This window comes from Lineus longissimus, chromosome 13 (genome assembly GCF_910592395.1).
Source record: "Lineus longissimus chromosome 13, tnLinLong1.2, whole genome shotgun sequence".
Classification (NCBI taxonomy): Eukaryota; Metazoa; Nemertea; class Pilidiophora; order Heteronemertea; family Lineidae; genus Lineus; species Lineus longissimus.
In genome coordinates, this window is record NC_088320.1 from 9,309,564 (window position 1) to 9,334,657 (window position 25,094).

The 25,094-nt window shown below is 40.7% G+C and overlaps 1 protein-coding gene and 1 long non-coding RNA gene across 2 annotated transcripts; both read right to left on the reverse strand.

The window, feature by feature from the left end:
* Nucleotides 1-7,607: 7,607 nt before the first annotated feature.
* LOC135498230 (uncharacterized) lies at nt 7,608-9,567 on the reverse strand. The gene is made up of 4 exons (XR_010449024.1): nt 9,284-9,567; nt 8,478-8,613; nt 8,274-8,354; nt 7,608-8,042 (listed from the first exon to the last, which is right to left on the reverse strand). It is a non-coding gene; the product is annotated as an uncharacterized LOC135498230 (long non-coding RNA).
* A 10,976-nt stretch (nt 9,568-20,543) lies between these two features.
* Nucleotides 20,544-24,761, reverse strand: LOC135498034 (uncharacterized). Its single transcript, XM_064788183.1, has 5 exons — nt 24,479-24,761; nt 23,711-23,869; nt 23,396-23,611; nt 22,988-23,128; nt 20,544-22,696 (listed from the first exon to the last, which is right to left on the reverse strand). Exons 1-5 carry the CDS (start codon nt 24,689-24,691, stop codon nt 21,599-21,601), a joined length of 1,827 nt encoding a protein of 608 aa, XP_064644253.1. The 5' UTR covers nt 24,692-24,761; the 3' UTR covers nt 20,544-21,598.
* Between the last annotated feature and the right edge of the window lie 333 nt (nt 24,762-25,094).

Here is a 25,094-nt window from a genome sequence, read left to right on the forward strand (position 1 = left end):
TTGTAAATATGTAAACGTTTATCACTTCAGGTGTGACTGTGGAAACTGCACAGCTCAAATCACTGGAACAGAGTCGATGTGCTGCAGTGACTATTCCCCAGTTCTGGCCAAGAAGGAAAGTTATGAGCCAGATGGAGTTGCCTGCATAACTCTGCATCCCGGATTCGCAAGCAACTGCCTTGACCGATATGTCCTGGAAAGTGCCATGTATGAATTTATCCAAGATCAAGGGCCAATAGGAAATGATCAGCGAATGCACAAGTAAGTTGAAATAAGTAAAATAACAGAAACTTGTACATGTACACTTCCTATTTATTTACAAAACAGAAACAACTGCCTTCAGCACAAAGGATTCATGACCATACTACATTGTATGCATTATGTTTCATCTGAACTCAAATTTTCTCTCAAACTGTCTTTTCAGGTTATGGAGATACCTTGCATACCGCGGATTTGTGCGCTGGTGCTAGCAACGTTTGGGCAAAAAGGAAAGACTTCCTCTTCCAGTCTGTGCTCGTGACAAGATTGGCTCTACCTGGCCCTCAGATGAGTACACTGGCTTTCGTTACTCAAAGATTTGAGGGTCCGATTAAATCGAGTCTTGCGGCTATCCACGACCTCAAGTTTGGTTTGACGTTTCATGTATTTCGTACAGACTGGCTTGGTTGTAGACTTGATGCGGTCTTCTCTATTGGCCAATGCAGTGCTGTACGAGGGCATTTCCTCTCGAAGTCACAATACCTCATTTTGAGAAGTTGGATGTATTCTGAAAAGGAACGAATATTTTGATTTATTTTGAACAATAAATATTTTGTATTTATAGGATGTCCTGTTTGTTTTTGGTGACACAAGATCATCTCCATGAAATACCTCTGGAAATGGAAATGGTGTTCACAGTCAAGTGGAACCTCTCTAAAGGGACCATCTCAAAATTGACTGATGCCAAAATAGAAGAACAGTGTTAGTCTCTCGGTGAACACTGAGCACCTAGAAAACTCCCCCCAGACAAACACTGTTCCTCTTTTTTTGCATCTGTAAATTTTGAGATGGTCCCTAAGGACACCCATGGGACTGACAAGTGCTCTCCTTAATAGAGTACACTCCCACCGCAGTGGTATGTCCCGCCCCTGGTTTCATATACCGTGCCAACCACTGCTAGGCGAGAGTCTTTATCAGCGGCTAGGAAGACGACTGCAACAACACTACTTTGGCACTCTGCCAAGCAATCGGATGTTGTCACCCATTCTATATATGGCCATTTTCAAGGAGCATCCTCAACCTACATGTATGATATAGAAGTACTTTTTTGAAAAGGTTCCTACCATAAGTCACTGGTACGTTTGCACTTCCGAATCCACAGCTTCCTCCTCTCTCGTTCAACTGGCTTTGGAAATTCATGAAAATGGGTCCCATCCGTCATTCGATTGTTCTTTGTGCTAGCCTTGACACAATTCGGAGCCACACAATACACCATAGTGAATGAAACACATTACTTCCAGGTGTGTATAATTAATTAAGGCCCTCCTGCTTTTATGATTTTATGATTGCATGACATGTACAGATAACCTGATCTACATCACAACTTTTGCTGAACCCGCCGCCTGGCTCTAACAAGCCAGTTGCTAGCCTGATAGGTAATCAAGTTGTCAAACACATAAGTGGCTATATCTTCAAAATGGATGGAGCTAATTGCATTTGGTTTTCTGTATTGTATAAAGTGTTAGGTACACTTTTGAAATCGTCTTACAGCAGAAAATGGCAAAAAAACTTGATATATGGCCTTTAATAGAGAGGTCTAATTGAATGAAAACGACCAATTTGGCACCAAAACTAGTGTCCTTAATAGAGTGGTTGTCCTTAGTAGAGAGTTGTCTGCTAAGGGAGGTTCCACTGTACACTACCTCTGCTCTGTACAGTGTATTTCACACGGACTTGATACACAAACAACGAACCTGGAATTGAAAATCAACAGAAAGAGCACTCACAAAAGCACCAAATTTACAGTCAAAGAGTACAGTGGAACGTCTCTATAAGGGACACCCTCGGGACTCACAAGTGCTGTCCTGAATAGAGAGGTGTCCTGATTAGAGAGGTCAAATTTAATAAAACGACCACTTTGGGACCAAAACTAGTAGAGAGGTTTCCACTAAGGCAGGTTCTACTGTATATATATTCTTATGAATGATGTATTACATGCTAAATTGACTCTAAATCGATCGATTGATTTGTTTACGTCACGTGACTGCTCTGTTCAGCTGCGAGTTTCAGCAGCAGTTCTGTCATGTTTCATAAAACTTTCCCGAAAATAAGTCTTTGAAAACAGATTAATACCATTTTTGCAGAGGATAATAATCTTCATGATATTTATGGCGATATAAATATTAATTTTTCTTGTGGGACAACCGTATCTGTCATCTTCTTCTCAAACGAATGTCAACATTTGTCATCAAGCCCGTTTTAACTCTTTCAGTACCAGAGTGTTATCAATTGTGGCCTGCAAGAATGCCAGGAAAACGCAGGTTTTTCAAGATTTTGTAAAATTCTAAAAAAATATGATTAAAAAAGATATGAGGGATCACATCCAAAGTCTGCAAGCGATATTCACCGACGAAATTCACCCTACAGAATTTTGCCTGCGAAATTTGTCTGAAAATCGACTGGTGAATGCGTTGAGATTGAAATCGCCGAAAAGTAAGATGCGAAATTCGCCCACAATCGCGCCTATTCTTCGATTTCACCCCAAAAATGGCTCTAGGCGTTATCGGAGCGATTTTACGGCATTGGTGGTTCTTGCATGCTTGTCCGATATTCGGTAACGATTTTGCAACGACTTTTGCCTTGTTTTATTGGCGGGAAAGTCCGGTCACGTGACGTAAACAAATCGGGTCATACTAAACAGCGTCCACCAGGTTTAAAAACATACTTTAAGTCATCAAAGTAAAATCTTATGGTCATCAACGAAATAATCAGGACATTTCCTGATCGTTTCATGATATTTGTGTGCTAGATTAGCGAGTTGTTGTCTAAAATGTACTAGCGTCCACCACCTAGTCGACAGCCATGTTGGATTTGACTTGGAGGAAAAGATAGGGCTTCCCAATACAACAGGAGCCCTGTGATTTTAGACAATATCTCCCTTATCTTACACCCAAAAGTCATGTAATTTTTAGGGAATGTGTTTTTATCATGTACTTATTATGCTTATTGCCACTAAATTTTATTTTGATGACTTTATACCCGACTTTAAACCTGGTGGACGCTGGTGGGCGCTGATGGTCGTGTTTGGGATGTCCAGATTCTACAACGATCTTGATTGGTTTGCTGAGACTCGGAAACATAAGCCTAACTATGATTAGCTGTATGATTCGGTACATTCCGTCACAATCCTTCAGAATGCATACCATGATACTAACAACCTCAAACCTCTGTGCCAAATTTGTGTAGCACCTCGTGGATAGATGCGATGTATTTCATTACTGGAGTCAGGTTGACAAGGAATTCCAGTGTTTTTGTTTGGTCTGCTATCAGCTGATGTCGGAATTCGCATACTACAACACATGTAATATTCGCTCTGTTCCGATGGTTGGTGAGAGCGAATTAGGCGCGATTATTAATAGATTTTCGCCTGCGATTTTCATTCAGTCTGAATTTTCGCCTGATCATAATAGAATCACCAAAGCAGGCAGCGATTTGGAGGCGAATGAGTGTGGCGATATTCGACCAGGCAAATTTTTGCCCCGATTCGTGCAGCAAATATTCGCGTGCAGACTTTGGACGTGATCCCTAAAATATTTTACTGAATTCGCCAGTCGTCTAACACTTCCAAGCTAGTAATATTTATTTTGGGTATGGTAGTTATTGAGCAAATCACCATATCAAAGGGTATTTGGCACTTCTGCGACTTCAGCTGAACTGCCCGCTCTTTCTGCTTATCATACTGACCCAAGATGCCTTGCCACACGAATTTGTCATCTGCTTCGCTAAGGCCAGAGCAGAGCTTGCATTTATTGAGCTTGGGTATCGCCATCTAATGTTATATACCAAAACTAACCCTTTCCGTCGATCAACGGATTTGGCACAAATTGATGCATTTTCTTGTCCGTCGATCGATGGGTATGCCACTGAAAGAGTTAAAAGACCCAGTAATCACATTCTTTCTATACAAATATTTGGTTCGACAAATAAGCAACAGTCAGCCGGCCACGGAGTGACCACTTGCCCTGTGTCTGCCCCTAACGGGAAATGGCCTCATGAAAAATCATAATTTTCAAGTCCCGCCAAAAGTATAATTTTTACGCGGGAAATATACGCATGTGACGTAAACAAACATGATTGCATGAAAATAATATCGAGGTGTATTTCACTTTTTATTTCACGAAAATCCGTGTCGAAATCTAGGTACATTTTCCCAGTATCGCCAAGTACACGTCAAATATCTTTCCCCTTTAGAATCCTTAGATAATGTCAGCAATTGAGCTTTTCGGCATCCAAAGATAAAAGCGAAAGGAATCCAATATCAAAATTTTGGGTTGGACACAGTGGTAGATTTCTTGTACGAGCCCCCAGAAGATGCCGTACATTGAGTCAATTTCATCAGTTTCAACCTAGTTTCGGTGGTCAGGTGATCAAACATTGGCAGCAAGTTCAAGCTGAAGTTTGTGTTGATAATTTGTAAATTGGGGAATGTGAACAGAAATATGAGGAAGCAAAGAAAATATGCCATATGGACTCCAGAAATTGATGTGTGCTGATACTGTCATACTGTATGGTGTTTATCAGATGGTGCTTTGACATTAACACAAGTTTACATGTACTTCTAGAAATATGAAGCACGTTTTTTTTCTTTGCCTCTAGGCTGGTTAGGTAGCTGTCTCAATGCCGAGTCGAGTCAACATACATGTCACCAACGGCTTTAATTATGCGGTTAATTTGTTCAGTCAGCGGCATGAAATGAAACATATAGGCCTAGATAAACAAGCATCAAAAGGAAACTAAATGCAGGAGCCAGCTTAATTATTACCAAAAACCAAGGTCCCTGACTCAGTGACTGTCCATATGAGAACGAGTACGAGTCGCATATTGACTTATAATTTGAGCCCATTGCTCCTACTGATTGTCCTTCGTAAATACTAATGTCAAGGAAAAAGACACCTTTCACTGAGCCTCCAGCTGCTAGCTCGACCTACATTCAAGTATGACATGATGAACAGAGAACTGTGACAGAATCTTGCACACCATTGTACCCTCTCTAAACATTTATCTGATCTGATGACAGAGTGAAGAGGTGAAAAAATGTGGTTTTAACTTTCTCCCTCCAAGATTGCCATCTCAGGAGACCAGAGACCGAACAGCCATCTTTATTTACGTAACAAAAGGTTGTTACATTGTCCTTCTCGGACTATCCTTTTGGGAGACTGGACAACTAATTGTCTGTATGTGTCCTCAACATTATGAGGTATTAGGTTGTGACATGTTGCTTCTGAACCTAGTCCATCTAGTAGAGGACCTCTAGCGTGTCACATGAATTCATGGTTACTTCAATTTTAGCTGCTCCTGCCGTTTGAATTAAAGCAACAGTGTGGAAGAACCCTCCACCATTGCCCTGCTCTTCTGAATAGAATTCCATGTGAAAATACTGCAAGTTGGCTCTGAATACCTGATTGAGCCAATCATTTATTCATAGAGCAATCTTTATGCCATAGACAACGAATGTTTGGACATATGGATTGCACAGTACCCACCATATCATTTCAAGAGTTTTGAATATCATGGAGTTATAACGATAAAATGTCCAAAGGGGTGGTTCAGGTAAAGGAAAAAGTGATGCAATGGAAGAATTATTATCTTGATATCCTTGACCTGAGACATGGCCAAAGATTGTATATTGAATTATTCTTCAGGTTCTGAACAAAATATGTTGAAAGTTGAGACTCATGATGATGTCTTGTCAAACACGTCAATGCCACACAGTCACAACTTCTTTGTCGATACTGTGTGTCAGGCTTGCCGAACCGATTCAGGGTTTATTGTAGGTAAACCTTATTACAGTAACGGTAGCCTAATAATGAATAAGAATATTTCGATTATAGCAATAAATTTATGTCATGGCCCCTGGCCCTGCGGGTAAACTCTAGTAACCAATGAAAAAGGGAAACATTCAAATACCCTAAAGGTAATTTTCTCATCATGTATTTACTCTATTACACTGTGACTGTTTGTAGGTACTGTGCACAGCAAGCAAGTCTACACTATACACTGTGATACACACACAGCGAACCCGGAAATGAAAATCAGCAGAAAAGAGAGCTTACAAAACTCAAAATTTATAGTCAAAGAGCCTATCTATTCGTTGAATGATGTATGACATGATAAATTGAATCTCAATCAACTAATTCAGGGCGTATAGAGTCAGTTCGATTGTTGAACAAACATATAGCAGTGCACAGCTGTTTCAGCTAGAATAGAAACGCAAGTTTAATCAGACGGCACCAGACGCCGCTTTTTAGGGAGGTGCTGGCATGAAGGTGTTAATTGCTACCCCAATAAACAACCCAGTTCCTCACCCCAACCGCTTAAGGATTACATAAAAGGCCTGAATCCACCCATGTATGCCCCTTAATTGTGTTAGTAGTAATTAAGATTGCATGCGTTTATTAGAACCAACTTGACCTGAACCAAGCTTTGTGTATTATATTCAGGCTGCCATTTTGGATAGGCTTGGGCCTGCACTGTGTAGTGTATAAAAGATGACTTTGATGGAGTTTTTCTGTAAAAATATTGATGATTGTTGGCACCTCTATTATGTTTCAGCCCAGATACCAATTCTTCTGTAAAAAGCATTTTAATATTCCGCATATAACATAGCTTTGTATGGCTGTGATTAGATTAGGTTTGCACTCAGGCAAAGACAAATAAAAGGCATTTTAAAATGGCCTACTTCGTTATTCGTTGTGAAGAATGGTCGTCATTTGAAAATACCATGCCCATTACTTATGTTGTGGTATGAAAGATTGGTGCCCTGTTGTACACAAATGAGACAAATAGTCGCAAAGAACAGGTCTTAACCTATAGTATATATAGGCAGGACAAATGTGTCCTATTGTAGGCCTACCAAGATGAGACAGTTAGTTGCAAAAATCGACAGGTCACAACCTATGATATCATAGGCAGGACAACGGGTGTCTCATCCAGCTTGGGGTCTTGTAATTCCGGGAGTGAAGTTGAGACAACAGTCACCAAGGACATGTCACAACCTTTATTATCATAGGCAAGGGATGTAGTTGTCTCATCCAGCTTGAGGCCTTGTTATTCTGAGAGATGAGACAACAGTCACAGAGGACATTATATGTTACAACCTTTATTATCATAGGCAAGGGATGTAGTTGTCTCATCCCGCTTGAGGCCTTGTTATTAAGAGAGATGAGACAACAGTCACAGAGGACATTATGTCACAACCTATCTTTTATATGCAGGGGATGTAGGTGTCTCATCCAGCTTGGGGTCTTGTTATTCCGAGAGATGAGACAACAGTCACAGAGGACAACATATCAAGGCAGTACCAGTACACAAAAATTAAAAGTCATGATTTCAATGTACACAATATTATTATTATTAATTATTCACAATATGCATTTAATTTACATTCAATAGACTCATACATTCAAAAAATAATAATACAAAGTTCACATCTTCATATTCCTTGCTATAGAAGTTTCAACTTTAATTTTCTTTTAATCAAAGTGACAGACAAATGAAGGTGCGCACTGTTCCTGTATAGTCCTCAATTTGGAAATGATGTTCATAAACTTGACTAAGAACGGTTCCAAGATAAACGTTTGAGTCCAATCTGAACAAACACGTGTCGCCGACATTGAATATACCTTTTCCTGATTTGTCAGTGGATTTCTTGGACTTCTTGCGTTTACGACCGAAATATCGCTAATGACCGCCTGCACCAACTTTCGAATCCAACCGAGCTTTTTTCTGAGGAGGGAAGTCACCATCATCATTCCTAGTCAGGTCCATTTTGAAGACGAGTATACCTGGAAGTGTAAAGGCGAGTGTAAACATAATGGCAGTGGCTAAATGGGGGAGGGGGGGGGGGGGGTTACTGGGGGTGGCTCCAACAGACACAGCTTCTATTCTAATTCAATTCTGACACTGACCAGTGTTGAATCTAGAGAAAGAAAGGAAGTATCCTACAGATGTCCACTTTTATTTCAATGTAGATTCAAAGAATATTTAATTGCAATCAAAATAGCCTCGGAACTTACCATCAGTCCAAAATCAGAGTAGTAATCACGCCTGTCTATAATGTCGGTTGCATTTCTGGTGACACATCTTGGAGGCTGAACCTGAAATAAAGAGTAATTTATTAGAATAGAATACATGCATACAAAGCCTACGGGAATACAGTATAATGATTTCAATCATCTGTTTGTGAATACATAGATGAAGGGAAACATCGCTTAACTTACCACTTATCTTGTTCACTGCCGGATCAATGATGTCGACGTACTGGGCCTATATACATGTAGCCTCTCGAATCAACTAAAGCATCACATCAGCCGGATTAAGTCGAGAAGTTATCTGCAGTACACACCATGCAACCAGCTGAAATTAAAGGAAAAAGGCATTTTAGTAACTGAAGGACTCCTTACCAGTCAACAAAAGGCACTGTTTTGGCATCACCCTGTACAAAAATACCACAACAAACTGGAATGTGGGTCAATGGGCGAGTTCATTTTGCTAACAGGTGGATAATATACCAAGAACTTTTCTATATTTGGCGAATTCTTAAGACTATATTTATCAATTACATCTGTAAAGATATTTTCAACATAAACTATGGTATATGTTAACTCATGGCTTGTTCATAAGCACGATCATGACTTATTATTGTACTATTACCCATGCTGTACCCCTTTCACCAAAATAGACCCGACCATCGAACTTCAAAACTCAACTATTTTTAGACATTTGTTTTTCAAATGCATTTTCTGCATGAATAGACAGCAAACTAACATAAAAAGATATATATTTTAAAAGTAAAGATTTAAATGAATACTGGAAGTAACTCGTTTTGCTGAATAACGATCAAGGGAATTCGATGTTGTACGATGAACTTGGCACCCAATCTCAATCTCCGTCTGCAAGTCGGCCATTTTGAATTTGAGCAGATCAAAATTTGAGAAATTTCAGAATAAACGCACGATTCTGTACGAAACTGAAATGAGTTATGCAAAACAGCCGGGGTATTTATGATATATGATATTATGCCTACCCGGCTATCTAGTCTTGAAGAATTCCAAAATCTGTAACTTGTCGAAAAATCGATAAAAAACATGGAAATCGCCACTGTTTCGTTAATTTTGGTCCAAATTTCATGAAATTTTCTTGCCGGGTGAATGGTCATGTGACACAACTTATGAGCCAATGAAAACCGTCGTATCTAATTCGAGCACGTGTACAGAAGCGCGCTGATGTTTGAACGATGCCAATGCATTAACCCTTTGGCTGAATGGGTATTGCGATAATGTGTGAGATGTGTATTGGCGACAATGTTTACATAGCGGTTAACAGGCTTTTCGCATGGACCAATCGTTGGGCAGCAGGCTAGTAGGCAGAATGGTTTATTTCCATGTCATGTTTAGGCTTAGCTGAAACAGCTGTGAGTGATATCTTTGGGCCTGAAATAAACTTTCGTTTCGATCGCGTTGTCACGTCACATGACTGTGTTGTTCAGCCACGGTTCCGCATATTTCATAAAACTTTCCCGAAAATAAGTCTTTTTACAGAGGTTAATCTTCTGTGCCCAATCGTTGCAATATTGCCTCCTAACTTTATGTTAATGAGCAAAAAATGAAGTCATCGTGGTCAGAGCATTTGCCCGAAAACTGCGTGTTGCCGGCTGACTGGCAAAGGTTATTATTAATCTATATCACGCGGCTTTGAGCAGTAGTTTGCCGAAATAGAAACCAAGTATTTCCAAACCGTGCCAAATCATAACAAAATTGCCACCTAACATTATGTTAACGAGCATAATACCCGTGGCGCGGGTTGTTTTGGGGTGATGGCTTACTGTGGGGTCGGGGCAATTTGGGTGAAATGAAATTATATGTCTGGGTGTTGTGATGTTGTCTTGATTTTGATGTGCGTAAAATAGGTCGATGTGTGATGTGGAGCACTCCGTGCCGGCCCAAGTGTTTACAAATCGAACATGATGATTTGGGGGGATGATATTCCTCCAAATTACTTACACTAAACGCGTTTTTGGCCAAAACGACCGGAAAAATCAAACTCCACCACTCTTCAAAGTGGTCTCGACTTATTTTGACAAACTATTTCGCGAATGGTGAAGAGTTGTCGTGTTACGAACTTAGTACAACAAATGCCCCGGGTATTCATATAGGGAGCTGTGCACTACTTTGCGCCCAGTGCTTGGGTCGGGTGAGGCGGTTTTGTTATGATGAGACGTGTATCACGTGATGAATTCCCATAAGGTACTTAGAAAAATTAAGAGCGATTAACAACGTAAGGTGAAAGAGTACGATCAAAATAAAGGGGGAAAATTGCGGAAATGGATGAATGCTTTAAACATATAGTGGCCCCAATACTTTCCCGGCTTATTTTTGTATAATCCCACACTTTTGATTTAACAGATGACCCCATATGCAAATGAGACCTGCTGAAAAGGCCCCTTATGTTCATGAGTATGCCCATATATAGAAAGAACAATTAGCAAAAAATGACGTCATTGTGGTTAGAGCATTTGTCCGAAAACGACACATTGCGGGCTGACTGGAAAAGGCATAATTTTCAAGGCTTCAGCCCCCCCCCAAATCACGGTAAAACAACACTGCTTCCAACGCCCTCAGTGGCCCCACCCCGTTGATGAGGTTAACTCAAAATTACGCCACAGAATTCCACCACCTTCGGGAGCAGTAAAGAAATTGGTGTGCTAGGAATTTATTGACCCTATAAGGGTGACGATTAACAAAAATCTAGTTTTTCTTATACTTATAAGAGTAAAAGAGTATTTAGAAATCATCAAAAACATTCAGAAGTACAGTTTGCTAATGAAACAGGAGAAGAATAAACCCACAAAAAAAAAGCCGCCCATTGTTTTTAAAGTAATTGCATGTGCCATGACTTCTTTTTTCAGGCCAACTGTCAGACATACCAGTAACAAAGGATACCTTGGTCACAAGCAAAACCACAATGACGATAGTCAACATGATAACAGGTATGTGAACAATCAATATAGTTAGTTTTAACTTTCATCTGTTAATGCCTATTTTCACAGGTGGGGAAATAGAAATTTGGTAATGAAGGGTACTGACCGAAAGGCATAACTCTGCACACTGACTAGCTTCTTTGAAATTCGGATACTCTGAGATACGGTTTCTGACCATTTTCAACATTGAAAAGTACCTTGTTTGTAAAAGACTACTTGCTGGTACTGACTATAACAACCATATATACATGTAATAGGAAATTTTGAAAATCTAGATATGCTGAGATGTGATTACAGGCCATTGCTGACAATAAAAAGGTCACAAAGCATGCCATGCAGTTGGCTTGAGCACTTTTTGGTTCAGTGATACTGTGAGTCTATACCATAGCACAGTGTCCATCGTTCTTCTCCTATTTAAAAAACAGTGGCACATTTCTAAACCGCTTGGGCTAAGAACTTGGAACTATGTGCACGACAAAGTGCGGGCCAATCTGTTTCTTCATTTGGCCACCAGGGGGCTAAACTGAAAATGTAAAATATGCCGTAAGTCTTAAACTAATGATCGTAATATCCAAGTCACAAATTGTCATCCCCAAATTCGACGCGCTACCCTGAGGGTATGTTGTTTGAAGTCGCACGTAGGCAGAGCGTAATATACGCTGAATGTAGAGGGATAAGCATGTCACCTGTGCGACTTTGGCGCGCTAGTCGAGTGTACATCGCGCGTCACTGAAATGAAGCAGTTAGAAAAAGGAAATTAAAATCAGCTCGGCTATTACCCAACCGCAAACTGCTTATCTGGCCAGAGCTTATCCTGTTTCATAGCATTAAGCAACTAAGAATATTACTCCCCCTGGATATGATGCTGGTCTATCGTAGGTTAACTTTCCAGCCAAGCCTGATAACCATTTAGTCATGGGTGGAGAGAAGCAAGTAGGGTTAAGTGCCTTTCCCAATGACACAGAGATGAAACAATGTTGATCCGTCTGAGTATCGCACCGAGCACCTCCTGGTTATAAGCCTGGCGCTCTAACCATTCTGCCACTCTTCCCCTTCCAACCCCCTGCAAAGCAGGATGGATGTCAATTGTGATTTGGACTGTATTATGACAACTTTTTCAGCACCTGTACATTTAGTAAGTATAATGTGTTGATTTGACGTACTGTTCAAGGTTACAGAGGCCAAATAGCAAGAATTGGCAGTTTTGTTCCGACAATTGCAAGCACTGTATGAAATTGGTTGAAATTTTGTGTTAATTTTGTTATACTGTAATTCCCATCATACTGCAGGATATCTACCCAATATTTGTAAGCATTTCTGAATACATCCCATGATATGGCCAGTATAACAGACATATCCCGACCATATAATGACACAGAAAGATGTTATAATGAGATATATTGGGCATATAGTGTGATTTCTTAAGTATACTGTCGATATAGTGTAGTATCCTGCGTTACACTGAGAGAATTCTGGAAAATATAGCCTCATTATAAGCCATGGTTACAGATGTTCCGGATCATTTTATATACTGCATAGTATAATATTCATTGCGAGTAGGTCATGCTCACCAAAATATTATCACGCAAAAATATCCTGCTTTTCAGCAAGTATTCCATGTCATTGTTGCCATGTTTTCACTGGCATTGCATCCAGCTTAGCCCTATGTTGATTTTGGGTGTGGTGTGATTATTAGTTTGCCCACTAGGTGGCTTTTTCGTAAAAACTGGTCTAGCTCCCATATCCTTAGAGCTATATATCCTTTGAGCTAAGATGCTCATATTGCTAATGTAGGTGCCGCTACTAAAGGAACAACATATATAGGTCAAGTTTTTGATTTTACTGAATTTCAAAACATCCCCCCAAATTCCTACGGCCAAGCGTGCACAGTGCCCTTGGCACTATTTTTGTTAACATTCTGGCTAGCTTCTATCTATTAAGTTTTTAGCTACGCTGGCTTCCAGTGGAGCTTATGGTTTGTACTGGAGCTGGCCGAAAGTAGTTCCAGCAAAATAGTTGCATTTTCATCCGAATTTGCTGTAGCTGGGCCAGAAAATGTGCCAGGATACCAATATTTTGAACTCTTGTTTCGATAGGATTATAGCTATTCACAGCAGAAAGACTAAACGCCCCGTAATTGGCAGTAATTGGCAGATTTTAGGCTGGAAATTGTCGTCTGGTCAAAAGTCGCAAAACGGCCTAGATCCTACCTGTCTCTGTAATGTACTGAACGCGCTACACATAAGGCATTGCCCTAAGGCATTGCAGCTGAAGCTGATAAAGTGATGGCCATTTTGCGAATGTATATAGAGTGTGTACGTTCACTTCAAAACATAGTTCCAATCTAAATTTTTCATAACGAGCAGTTAGAAAGTAGTATTTCCCTATATTTTGATTCTCAATGTCAACATGTCGTTTTGTGGGGTTATTTTGTCTAATTCTTATCAATATTGCCGATAAAAGACACGTAGAGAAACCCAGATTCATGTGCTCAGTTCATCTACGTACGGTAGATGTTTTGACAGAAAACCAGGGTGAGTTTTCTCTGTATTTTCTCTTGATTTGCTAGATACAATTGGCCATTACAACTGTTATTTGAAAAGTCATAGTATAGAATGACTCCCGTAGCTTGTTTACATAGGAAGTGTTACCGTTTTTTGGCTTTCTGTCTCGTTTAATTTGCTCAGTCGTTGAGTCGAAGTCGAAGATTAAAACACACATGAACGCCACAGTACATTTTATACTCAAAACGGTGTTACAAAAAATTCTTCCCAATCATCAGAATGAAATAATCGTAATACTTCACAATTATCTATTACACATAGATATAACTACAGGTGAATGACTTTGAAATCCAGACAAAACTTTGTTATAAGAATAGGCTCTTTGTATTTATAAACATCATCGATGTAATCAAAACAAACCCGAACGCTATATGAAGAAACATGGCAGACCGCTTCACAAGAAGTTGATGTTTTCTCATGTTTCTTGTCAAAATAACAATGAAATCGTACACCTTTGATAGTTACACTGGTCAGAGTACTCAAAGAATAGCGACGAAGTAGTCTGCTGGAATTGCGAGGTATTTTCAACGAACAATAAAACTGCCATTCTCAGTCTATGCTGATACGGAAAACCGTGAGAAGCTGCATGAACTGGGCCTACATTATTTACCATACATTACAGTTACATACCCGATACCGGTACATGAACAAATGCAATACACAGCAACATATGTGCAGGGAAGTAAAGTATGCATTACAAGCCGTGTGTCCAAGTTCTACCAAGGTGAACGTTAGTAAATAAGGGTGAACTTTTTAAAATTTATTAGCTTTATTTTATCCCCCCCCCCACCAGTTCACTAGTTTTTCACAAAAGTTTTGATCTTTTTTTGTACATTTATGTTTTACCTTATCACCAACATGAACAGCAAGCCATACAGGGTTGTATATCCTCCCACGGTTTTCGCGTATCAGCACAGACTACTCATTGTTTTTGTAACGTAATTGGAATGTTGATAATAAATATCTTATTTTGATGGTGTTTTTTTACAAAGTGATATTTTTCTCATGTTTACAGGATGATGAAGTCTATAATCTGCGAGTCATTCCGGTGGTCTCCACTGGCAAAGTGGTGTTGCTGTGCATGCTGTGGAACTGGTGACACGAAACCAATCAACCAGTCGGCCATGAGATTGACAAGATCGGGAAAGAAGACGCTGTATCTTAGCTGATTTGTCCTTCACGTTTTGGTCTTGTTTTACTGTATCATACAAGTTGATTGAATAAAGAAGCCTTGAAATTGAATAGGCATCTCTGAATTTTTATGTATTATGATATAATGTATTATGATATTAAAAAAAGCTTGCCTTTTAAACCTATACTCTTGAACATGCAACCTTTAACCCTCTCATGCACCATTATTATTCAGAGCATTTTGCACAGAATCATATCAATTTCTTTCAAAGAGCCAGTGCATCAACCCTGTAAACTTTACAGGGGTACTGTAATGGAATATTGTTTAGGTCTTTGATTGACCTTTCAGAATCCATCAGCAAATATTGGAAAAACATTACCTGGTTACCATGGTAACCGTTATAATATGTATCAAAACAGTGAAAATTATGAAATAAGGTTGTTTATTTTAGAAAAAGTGGCTTTTTACCACATTTACTTCCTAGCTACACCAAATCTGACCCCAGTATTCGATTTACTGGGCAATTTTCACTCTAGAGACAAAACATGATGCTTATTTCTGGAAGAATGACATTGTTTTTGCTTTTCGTTTTACCCAACGGCTTTATCATTTCACAGAGTGGACAACAGAATGAATTATTATTGAAATGCAAAACAACACCAATACTTTTCAAAGAGCCAATGTAACAAAGCTGAAAAAGATAGAGGGATGACTGTAATGACATTTTGTTAGGTCTATATGTGGGTTACCAGGGTAACCGGTAGAGCGAAAATAAATCATGCACCGATGCCATGGTAACAATCAAACTATGGATATGTTTGATTTTTGAGAGATTATTCGAGAAAAAGTAGATTTTTACCATATTGTTGGTCTAGATACACCAGATCTGACCAAAGAATTGAGTTTACTGGGCACTTTTCACCCTAGGGACAGAACATGATGCATATCTCTGGAAGAATGAAGTTGTTTATGCTATTTTTTTACATAACGGCATAATCTATCACTGTGTGGACTTAGAGTGAATTTTCATGGAAGTGCAAAACAACACCAATCTTTTTCAAGGAGCCAGTGTAGCAAAGCTGCAAAAGATAGAGGGGTAACTGTAATGATATTTTGTTAGGCCTATATATGGGCAACCAGGGTATCTGATAGAACGAAAATAAATCATGCACCGTTGCCATGGTAACGATCAAACTCTGCAAATATTTGATTTTTGACTGAATATTTGAGAACAAGTTGATTTTTCCCTATTTTCTGCCTTGCTACACCAAATCTGACCCCAGAACTGAATTCACTGGACAATTTCACCAAAGAAACAAGACAAGATGCTTATTTCTGGAAGAATGACATTGTTTATGCTTCTCCTTTACATAATGACATATTTTTTTGACAACAGAACGAGTTATTATCGAAATGCAAAACAACACAAATCTTTTTCAAAGAGCCAGTGTAGCCAAACTGAAATACATGTAGGGGTAATTGTAATGACATTTTGTTAGGTCTATATATCGGTTACCAGGGTAAGCGGTAAAGCGAAAATTAATCGTGCACCGTTCCCATGGTAACATTTGAACTCCGCAAATATTTTACTTCTGAATGAACGCATGATAGAAAATGATTTTACCTGTCCATATGTCCTACCTATATACATCAAATCCGACCCCAGAATTTAGATATGTGTTTAAAAAAATTTAAACAGTGTTTCAAAGGCAACAATCACCAATTCAAGAGCACTGAGAAAACATGCATCTCAGATAACAAGGGTTCTCCATTAGTAAGGAAATTGAGAAATGATTACTCTCAACAATTGCCCGATTGACAGGAAGCTATGTACACCAATCACACTCCCTGAACTGCACCCACAAATGTTAGAAACAAACTTTATGATAAAGTAACAAGTAAACATGGTAAACATAAAGGAATCCCACATGGCACATGTCATAAAGTCAAACCACATTGTAGCACATACACATTTTCATTTGCGTCTACAAGCACACATTCGTGTATCAACAATTATGTTGTTTTGATGGTCAGTCACATGAATTGATGTCATCAGTAGGATTCCTTATAAATAACAATACTGATTACTGCAACAATGCGCAGAATGGACGGATCAACAATACTGATTACTGCAAAAATGCGCATAATGGACGGATCAACAATACTGACTTCTGCAACAGAGCGCAGAATGGCCGGATCAACAATACTGATTACTGCAACAGTGCGCATAATGGACGGATCAAATTTGATATTGTCGAATACGCTTATGGAATAGGAAAATGTACGGAACAATCACAAATACATTTTGAAAATGTGCATAAAATGCATATTTTCACGAAACCAGCCCCGTAATGTGCCTAGCAGTCTAAGAAGATATACTCATGAATGCACCACAGATGCACTGATGGATGAGCCATTTCAGAGGCCACTTTCACTGCAGTGTTTAGAGCAAAGGGTCTCTGTGCCACCGATTCCAACAGTCTTTCCTATGAATATATCGCTCACATGTCAAACAGTAATTGTTCGTTTTCCTTTGAGATTTTCTCCCATTTTAATCCTTTTCATAGCCACACACTCTACACATTCTCCTAATTCCACCATCTTTTTGGGTTGTCATGGGGTGGACACCAGTTGTTCTTGCTGCAACTGCAAGGATTCATAAGCCCTGTACATTGTACATACAACACATGATCTAACTGCAGACTTTAGTGATTCTGGATACCGTCTTTATACTGACAATTTCTACATATCGCCAACCTTGTGTCTTGAACTTCTCAACCGTGGTATCTTATGCTGTGGAACAGTTCGTCTGAATAGACGAGGCTTCCCAATGGAGCTAAGGCCTGTCAAAGGTGACCATTTTCAGAGAGGTGGAATGGAGTTCAGAAAATGCCATGGTGGATTGATGACTGCAGTACGTTGGAAAGACAAGAGGGATGTAACAGCCTTATCCACAATGCATGGAAACCAAGTGACAGTCATACCACCACGTCGAGAAGGGCAGGACGAACGTAGAAAGCCAACGTTGATAGCCAACTACAATGATCATATGGGAGGAGTAGATCTACTTGATCAACACTTGTGTTACTATACCGTCAGTCGTCGCAACCTGAAGTGGTGGAAGCATGTATTTTGGAGGCTTGTGGAGCTTTGCATAGTTAACTCATACATAGGGTACAAAAAAGTGACAGGAAAGAACATTGAGCAAAAGGCTTTTCGTGAAATGTTGGTAGCGGAACTGACAGAACCACAGCGAGAGCGACGTGCCAACAGAGATCTACCTGGTCGTGGTCGGCCTCGTCTGGCTCCAGTTGAGAACATCCCGATTCGCGGTCCTATTCCTTGATATAACTGCATCGTTAATTGTATGTGAGCGCTTGGTAGCTGCTCCTCCAAAGTTTCAGTTTTTCACTTGGATACTTTGAGAACTGTGCTCCAGGATTGTTTCTACGGTTTCATGAATATCATGGGATTATTCTGAGATGGTTTGTGTGGTGATAACATTTGCAGTGTTTGTGTTCCTTGTTGGCAACTTTTTGCCCTTTCTAGGGATTCATAAGCCCTGTACATTGTACATACAACACACTGTGTACATTGGTGCTGTCAAAATGTATTCACCTGGTGAACTTCATGAGCTCAGGAAATGTGATCTCAGCAGGTCAATTTCGCCTAATCTGTCGACTTGCCTGAGTAGATCACACTTGTTAAGAAAGAAGACTAGACGATCAAAGAGAAGTGGAAGAAAGACTCATGGACTTATTAGTGTTGATCCAACAAACAATCAAGCGTCAGTAAATAAGTTTACTCTGTCATTACAAGGTGTTCGATTTCTGAAATATGCCTTATAGTCAATGCAAGGTCTATTGGGAACAAGGCTGGTAGACTGACATGCTTTGTCATTGATAATGACATTGACATTGTGTTGATAACAGAAACATGGCTTACCAATACTGATACGGTTTCAGTTGCTGCCATTAACATTGATGGATATACTTTTAGACATGTTCCACGGCCTGGGAGACGAGGAGGCGGAGTTGGTATAATGTTCAGGTCATCTCTGGAGTGCACTGTGAAATCCGTGTCGTGGCCGAAAAGTTTTGAATGTCTTCAAGCAAGGATTACTTGGAACACTCGTGTGTATTCGCTTCTCTTGGTTTATAGGCCGGAGAAAGGACCAAGTGCCGACTCAAACCGTGGAATTTTCTTTGAGGAGTTCGATACGTTAATTAGTGTTATATCCTTAAAGACGCCACATGACAAGTTGATTCTCACTGGAGACTTTAACTTTCATCTGGAAAAAACTGACCACCCAGACACGTTGAGATTCACTGACATTCTCGCACATCATTATCTTCCACAGCACGTTGACAAATCAACCCATGACAAGGGCCACTTGTTAGATGCTGTTATTTCAAGGGTCGGTGATGCATCTGTGTCCAACATTCATGTATCAGATGCCAGCATCTCCGATCACTATGCAGTGTCGTTCACGGTCAACATGGCCAAGCCGCCATTGCCTGTTAAAACTATTAGATACCGGAAGGTCAAATCAATTGACATCAAATCTTTTGCTTCTGATGTTTCTGATGGTGTTCAAGGCTTAGATTTGTCTTCCGATCTCGAGTCACTCGTTGATAGCTATGATCGATTGCTTGGTTCCCTTCTAGACAAGCATGCACCTGCCAAGTCGAAACTTGTGCATGTGCGACCCAACGTCCCCTGGTTCAACGATGATATCATTCTTGCCAGGAAGCTGGAGCGCAAGCTCGAGAGAAAATACCGCCGGAGTAAACTCACCTTTGATCGCCAGGTATGGAAGAGTCAAGCTCGTAATGTTGACAAAATGATCGAAGCTGCCAAGGTGGAACATTTTTCAGCTCGTCTTCTCAATTCACCAACTACAGAGACTTTCAAGACTGTTAAATCACTTCTGTATGGAAGGGGGTCTGTTAATCTGCCTGGTCATGAGTGTTCTTCTGAACTTGCTGAACGGTTCAGTTCATTTTTCAGTGAGAAGGTGCAACTCATCAGAGACAAGTTTCCAGCGTCAGTTTTGAATGAATCATTAGATGAACATTATTCACTGACTTCATACCTTGATGTATTTAAGCCTGTAACTGAACACGGGCTACTCAAACTCATTAGTGTCATGAAACCAATACAGTGTGCATTAGACCCACTCCCAACATCTTTGCTTAGGAAGTGCCTACCAGGAGACATTATGCGCCTGATTTGCAAGATAGTCAATTCCTCATTGGAAAGTGGCATGGTGCCAAGCTCTTTCAAACGAGCTATTCTTAATCCCTTGATTAAGAAGCCATCCTTAGATGCTGACACACTCAAAAACTACAGGCCTGTCTCTAAGCTGTCCTTCCTTTCAAAGGTTTTGGAGAGGGTGGTTTGCAATCAGTTATCAAGCCATATTGCTGAAAACGGTGCTCTTGACAAGTTTCAATCTGCTTACAAACCACTTCACAGTGTTGAAACGGCACTATTGCGAGTACACAATGACATAATTCATGCACTTGATGAAAAGAAGTGTGTACTCCTTGTATTACTCGATATGAGCGCCGCATTTGACACCGTGGACCATTCCAGACTACTTCAGAGACTTGCTGCTATGGGTGTTACTGGCACAGCACTGGCATGGGTTTCGTCTTATCTTGATAGCAGATCACAAGAGGTATGCATTGACGGCAAATTGTCAAGACCTAGTCCTATCAAGTTCGGTGTTCCCCAGGGTTCTATACTGGGACCAGTACTTTTTACTGTCTACACTACCCAAGTTGGTGGAATCATCCGTAAGCATGCCATTATGTACCACTTATATGCTGATGACAGTCAATTGTATGTGGCATTCACTATAACTGAGATTAGTACCACCTGCTCCAAGATCTCTAATGCTGTCCACGATCTAAATCTTTGGTTGGTTGACAACTTTCTTAGCTGTAATGGCGACAAGACCGAGATTCTGCTAATCTGTTCCCGCAGGTTCAGCAGCACTATTAATCTCCCCGCCATCCGTATCATTGATACAAATGTATATTCTTCTGTTTCTGCAAGAGATTTGGGTGTGATCTTGGACCGTGATTTCAATTTCAAAGAACACATTAACACCTGTGTACGGGCCACCAATTTTCACATTCGTAACATCGGGAAAATCAGAAAATATCTAACTCCAAATACCACCAGGTTATATGTCCAGGCTCTTGTAATATCTCGCCTGGATTTCTGTAATTCCCTTCTCCTTGGTTGTCCCAATTCAACAATTATACCCCTACAGAAGGTACAAAATTCGGCCGCTCGCCTAATTACCAAGACCAAGAAACAATCTTCCATTTCCCCAGTACTCAGGTCTCTACATTGGCTTCCTGTGCAACAGCGCATCAAGTACAAGGTTCTCCTTCTAACTTACAAGTGTGTTCACCAACTTGCTCCCCAATACCTTTCAGAACTTCTCTCCGTTCATACCGTTTCTCGAACTCTGCGCTCTTCATCGGTCGTTCTTCTGTCTATCCCAAAGGCCAATGTCATGTCAGTCGGTGGTAGAGCATTTTCAATTGGAGCCCCTCAGCTGTGGAACAAACTTCCTTCAACTGTTAGGAACTGCAGCTCTCTGTTATCTTTCAAGGGACAACTCAAACATTTGCTTTTTAAAGAGGCCTATCAAGCGCTTTGAGCGGCCAGTTGATGGTTGGATACTGCGCTATATAAGACTCGTATTATTATTATTACAACACGTGATGGCAAGCCAACTTCAACGCGATCAGCAACCTTCCCAGTATAGATTTGGAAGCGACTGCAATAGCCAGAATCACTCTCAGCGAGGACCCAAAGTTTTATACCAAATCGCTTTGGCTTCTTCGGCATATACTGGAGGAAAGAAACCCGGCACTTTGTTCCAATCATCTGTTCATCAACTGAAATATGGTGTCCAGGTGTGTACATCAGCCGAAAGTTTTCACTCAATCTATTTACAAGAAACCTGACTTTGAAAAGTTTGTCTCTGTTCGGATCATTTGGATCATATTGTACATTGTCACAACAGTGTAAGTATCGATGGATTTGAAAAAAATCCTTCCCAGTGAAGACCTCTCCATACCACGGTGTCCGGGACCATGGCTTTGTGGACCAGTAGTCCCTCAGATGGGCACGACGATCAATGCCTTGGGCAATGTTTACTCCTAAGAAAGCATCAAGTGATATCCTGTCAATTTGAATCCACCGCATGTTTGATGGATTTGCTGCCCTACACTGATCTGCATACAAATTGGTCTCCCTGCAAATGTCACGGGATATGTTGTCATCCCAAAAGAGTTTGAAAAAGTCGGAGGCTAGAACAGGCTCTCTGGCTAAAACCCAATCGCACACACCACTCCTAGCAGTAAAAGGAATAGCATGATTAGGGTTCACTTCATCGCCATCAAACGCCTCCCACACTATGTCTTGACCAGCCACAATAATATCCTTGTCAACACCTGAATCATCTGTATCGTCGGTCTCTGGTTGAAGTTGAACAACGTGTTCTCCATCCCTGGCCACTGTGTTGGCCACCTTACCGCGACCACGACCGCGACCACGACCACGACCTCGTCCACGATTTGCAGCAGGCAATGCATTAGCACCAATGCCACGGCAACCTTCACGATTTTGACTGGTACGAGAGCCAGGTAACCATTCCTCATCAGTGCTAGTGTCAGCTTGGCTTTCTACACCAGTGTTGTCATTGTCACCTCGATGAAATTCAGTGCCTTCGTTCTGGCTCTGAAAACAAAAACAAATGTTCAACTGATGATGATTGTTTTGTGGGAAGATAGAAATGGAGATGATAAATATTCATCATGCCTGGTACAAGAAAATATCCCCAGGAAATATTGGTGACTTACTTACTAGTATGTCACAGTGTTCATTCAAAACTGACATCATCGAGTTTTCCTCGACTAATACCTTTTTTTCTAACTTTGGAATTCAGAAACTGCTCACACAAGAGTATACCAGCCAAAGTAAAACTATGTTACTGAGTTTAGAAACACATGAGATGAACAGAAAACGCACCTGTGAATAAACATCCAGGGTACTTGAAACTCTGCACACTTTCCTACTTCCACAACCTCGAACACGGACGCGACCTCTTCTGCGACCACACTGGTAAACTCCCTGGCTAGTAGGTGGAAGGGCAGGCAATGCCTCTTGAGTCTGGAAATAATGATTGCTTGGTTATTTGATCAATCACCATAAATTAATAAATTATATTTGGCCTTGACCAGCTATGGAAATGAAAAACGGCTCCTGTGGAAAGCAAGCAATATTTTTCAAATAGTAACTAGGCCTGTAGGTCCTTGTCCACAGCCCATCAACAATGGACATCTCACACACCAGCTAAAAGAGGTATAAATGTGCCACTCAATCAGCAAGCCCTACAACTATAAATCACCTAAAATCAAGAAGATAATATAAACTAACCTGTTGAGCGTCATGTAGTGGAACTTCATGTGAATGACAGGCCCTGCTGACATTCCGGCTACTTGAACTTGAAGCTCGACCAGAACCTCCTCGTACTCTGACACGACCTCGATATTTGCTGGTAGCGGCCGTTTGAACACTAGAAGGAAACCACTCCTCGTCACCGTTACTGTCATCAGACTGGCTGTCACTGCTGTTTCGATTCTTGCTCAGAGCCTAAAAAAGAATTTTGACCGATTGTTACATGTGATCAAGGTGTTTGTGATAAATAGTTCAAACGTGCCACTTCCCTAAGTGATAGTGAAACATACTTACCTGTGCTGGAGCATGTGAAGAAGGAGCATTACTGGTAGGCCTATGGTGACTATAAAAAGACTTGCACGACGCAGCAGTATCCGGAGAGCCTCTTGGATTGCAACGACTAATACGAGGGTTCCTGTCTTCTTGAACAACGAGATCATGTTGACCGGGACCCTAATAATAAAAATAAGATTTATCAATTATGCAGCAATGTTAGGCATAGTACTTGGAGGAGGCATGTATCAACTATGCCATGATGCAGGCCAATGGGAATGGGCTGGGATAGGCCATGGCCTGGGAAATGTGGGATGAAAGGGCGACTAGCCTGCACAATAGTAACACAAGTACAGACACTGCTTGTCTAAGTGCTAAATGCATGCTAGGCCCAAGGTAAGCTTATCATCACCAGCGCCACCGCACAGCTCTCAACACTGACAGCACAGTATCATGCAGCACAGGCATGTCATAGATAGAGCCCTAAGCTTACACCAGGGCCTCCCACACCTACACTTATGTTCAATAGAGGTAGACCAAGATGCGCCGTAGATGCATAGCCCTAGCACTATCTGCCCAAAACAATTTTCTGGTCATAAAACAGCTGGTTGCTTACTTTCACATGTTTGATTCATGGGCGCCGCCATCTTTGATTTAGGCCGAGCTCACTCAACCATTGTCAACAAACATGTTGCCAGCACACAAGTGCATCAAATCGTCATTTGTCCAGATTGTAAACAACCCAGAGTCGCGACATATTCAGATTGTTATCTGTAAGTGTAAACTAACCTGGTTTTGGGTCAGTAAATCATCTGCAGTGTACAGAACGGAGTCACGGAATGCAGCTTCCTCATTGTGTTTTTCGTTGACATTAGTCTCGCGCAACCAGGCAAGGTCATCCTCTTCAAGATCACTCCCGTCTTCAAATTCGGTGTCAGAAAAATCTTCAGGGAGATCATCTAACAGATCTAAAGCCTCATTTACACCAAATCGACCACTCATTTAGACATTTTAGGTGTTGAACCATAAAATACTAAGTGAAACTTGTCCTCATGAGGTCAGCCACTGTCAACGTCCGCCATTGTTGTTGTGCGATTATTTGTTTATTTTTCAATCAAAGATTCCAACCTTACCGTAAATAGTGACACCTATCAGAAATACAATAAATCAGTAGGTTATAGTATCTAAAGTTGGTTCTGAGCACGGCAGCACCAGCCAGTAAGGATTACAGGGTTAATTATTGATTTTTTAATTTATGCCACAAGGCGGTCGCTTGCGACCGCCTGGCGCACGAGTGAGTTAACCCTTATAATAGTGTCATGCTCGACCTTAGGGCGAGTTAAAATTCCTACTCCTTTACTGTCGCACTCGACCCTGGGTCGAGAGAGAGGGAAATGCTTCAGAA

Coding starts and splice junctions, on each gene's coding strand:
- LOC135498034 (XM_064788183.1), bottom strand. CDS start 24,691: ATGAGTGGTCGATTTGGTGTAAATGAGGCTTTAGATCTGTTAGATGAT. Junction 23,129..23,395: donor CACTACATGACGCTCAACAG/GTTAGTTTATAT, acceptor CATTATTTCCAG/ACTCAAGAGGCATTGCCTGC. Junction 22,697..22,987: donor CCCTGGATGTTTATTCACAG/GTGCGTTTTCTG, acceptor TTTTGTTTTCAG/AGCCAGAACGAAGGCACTGA.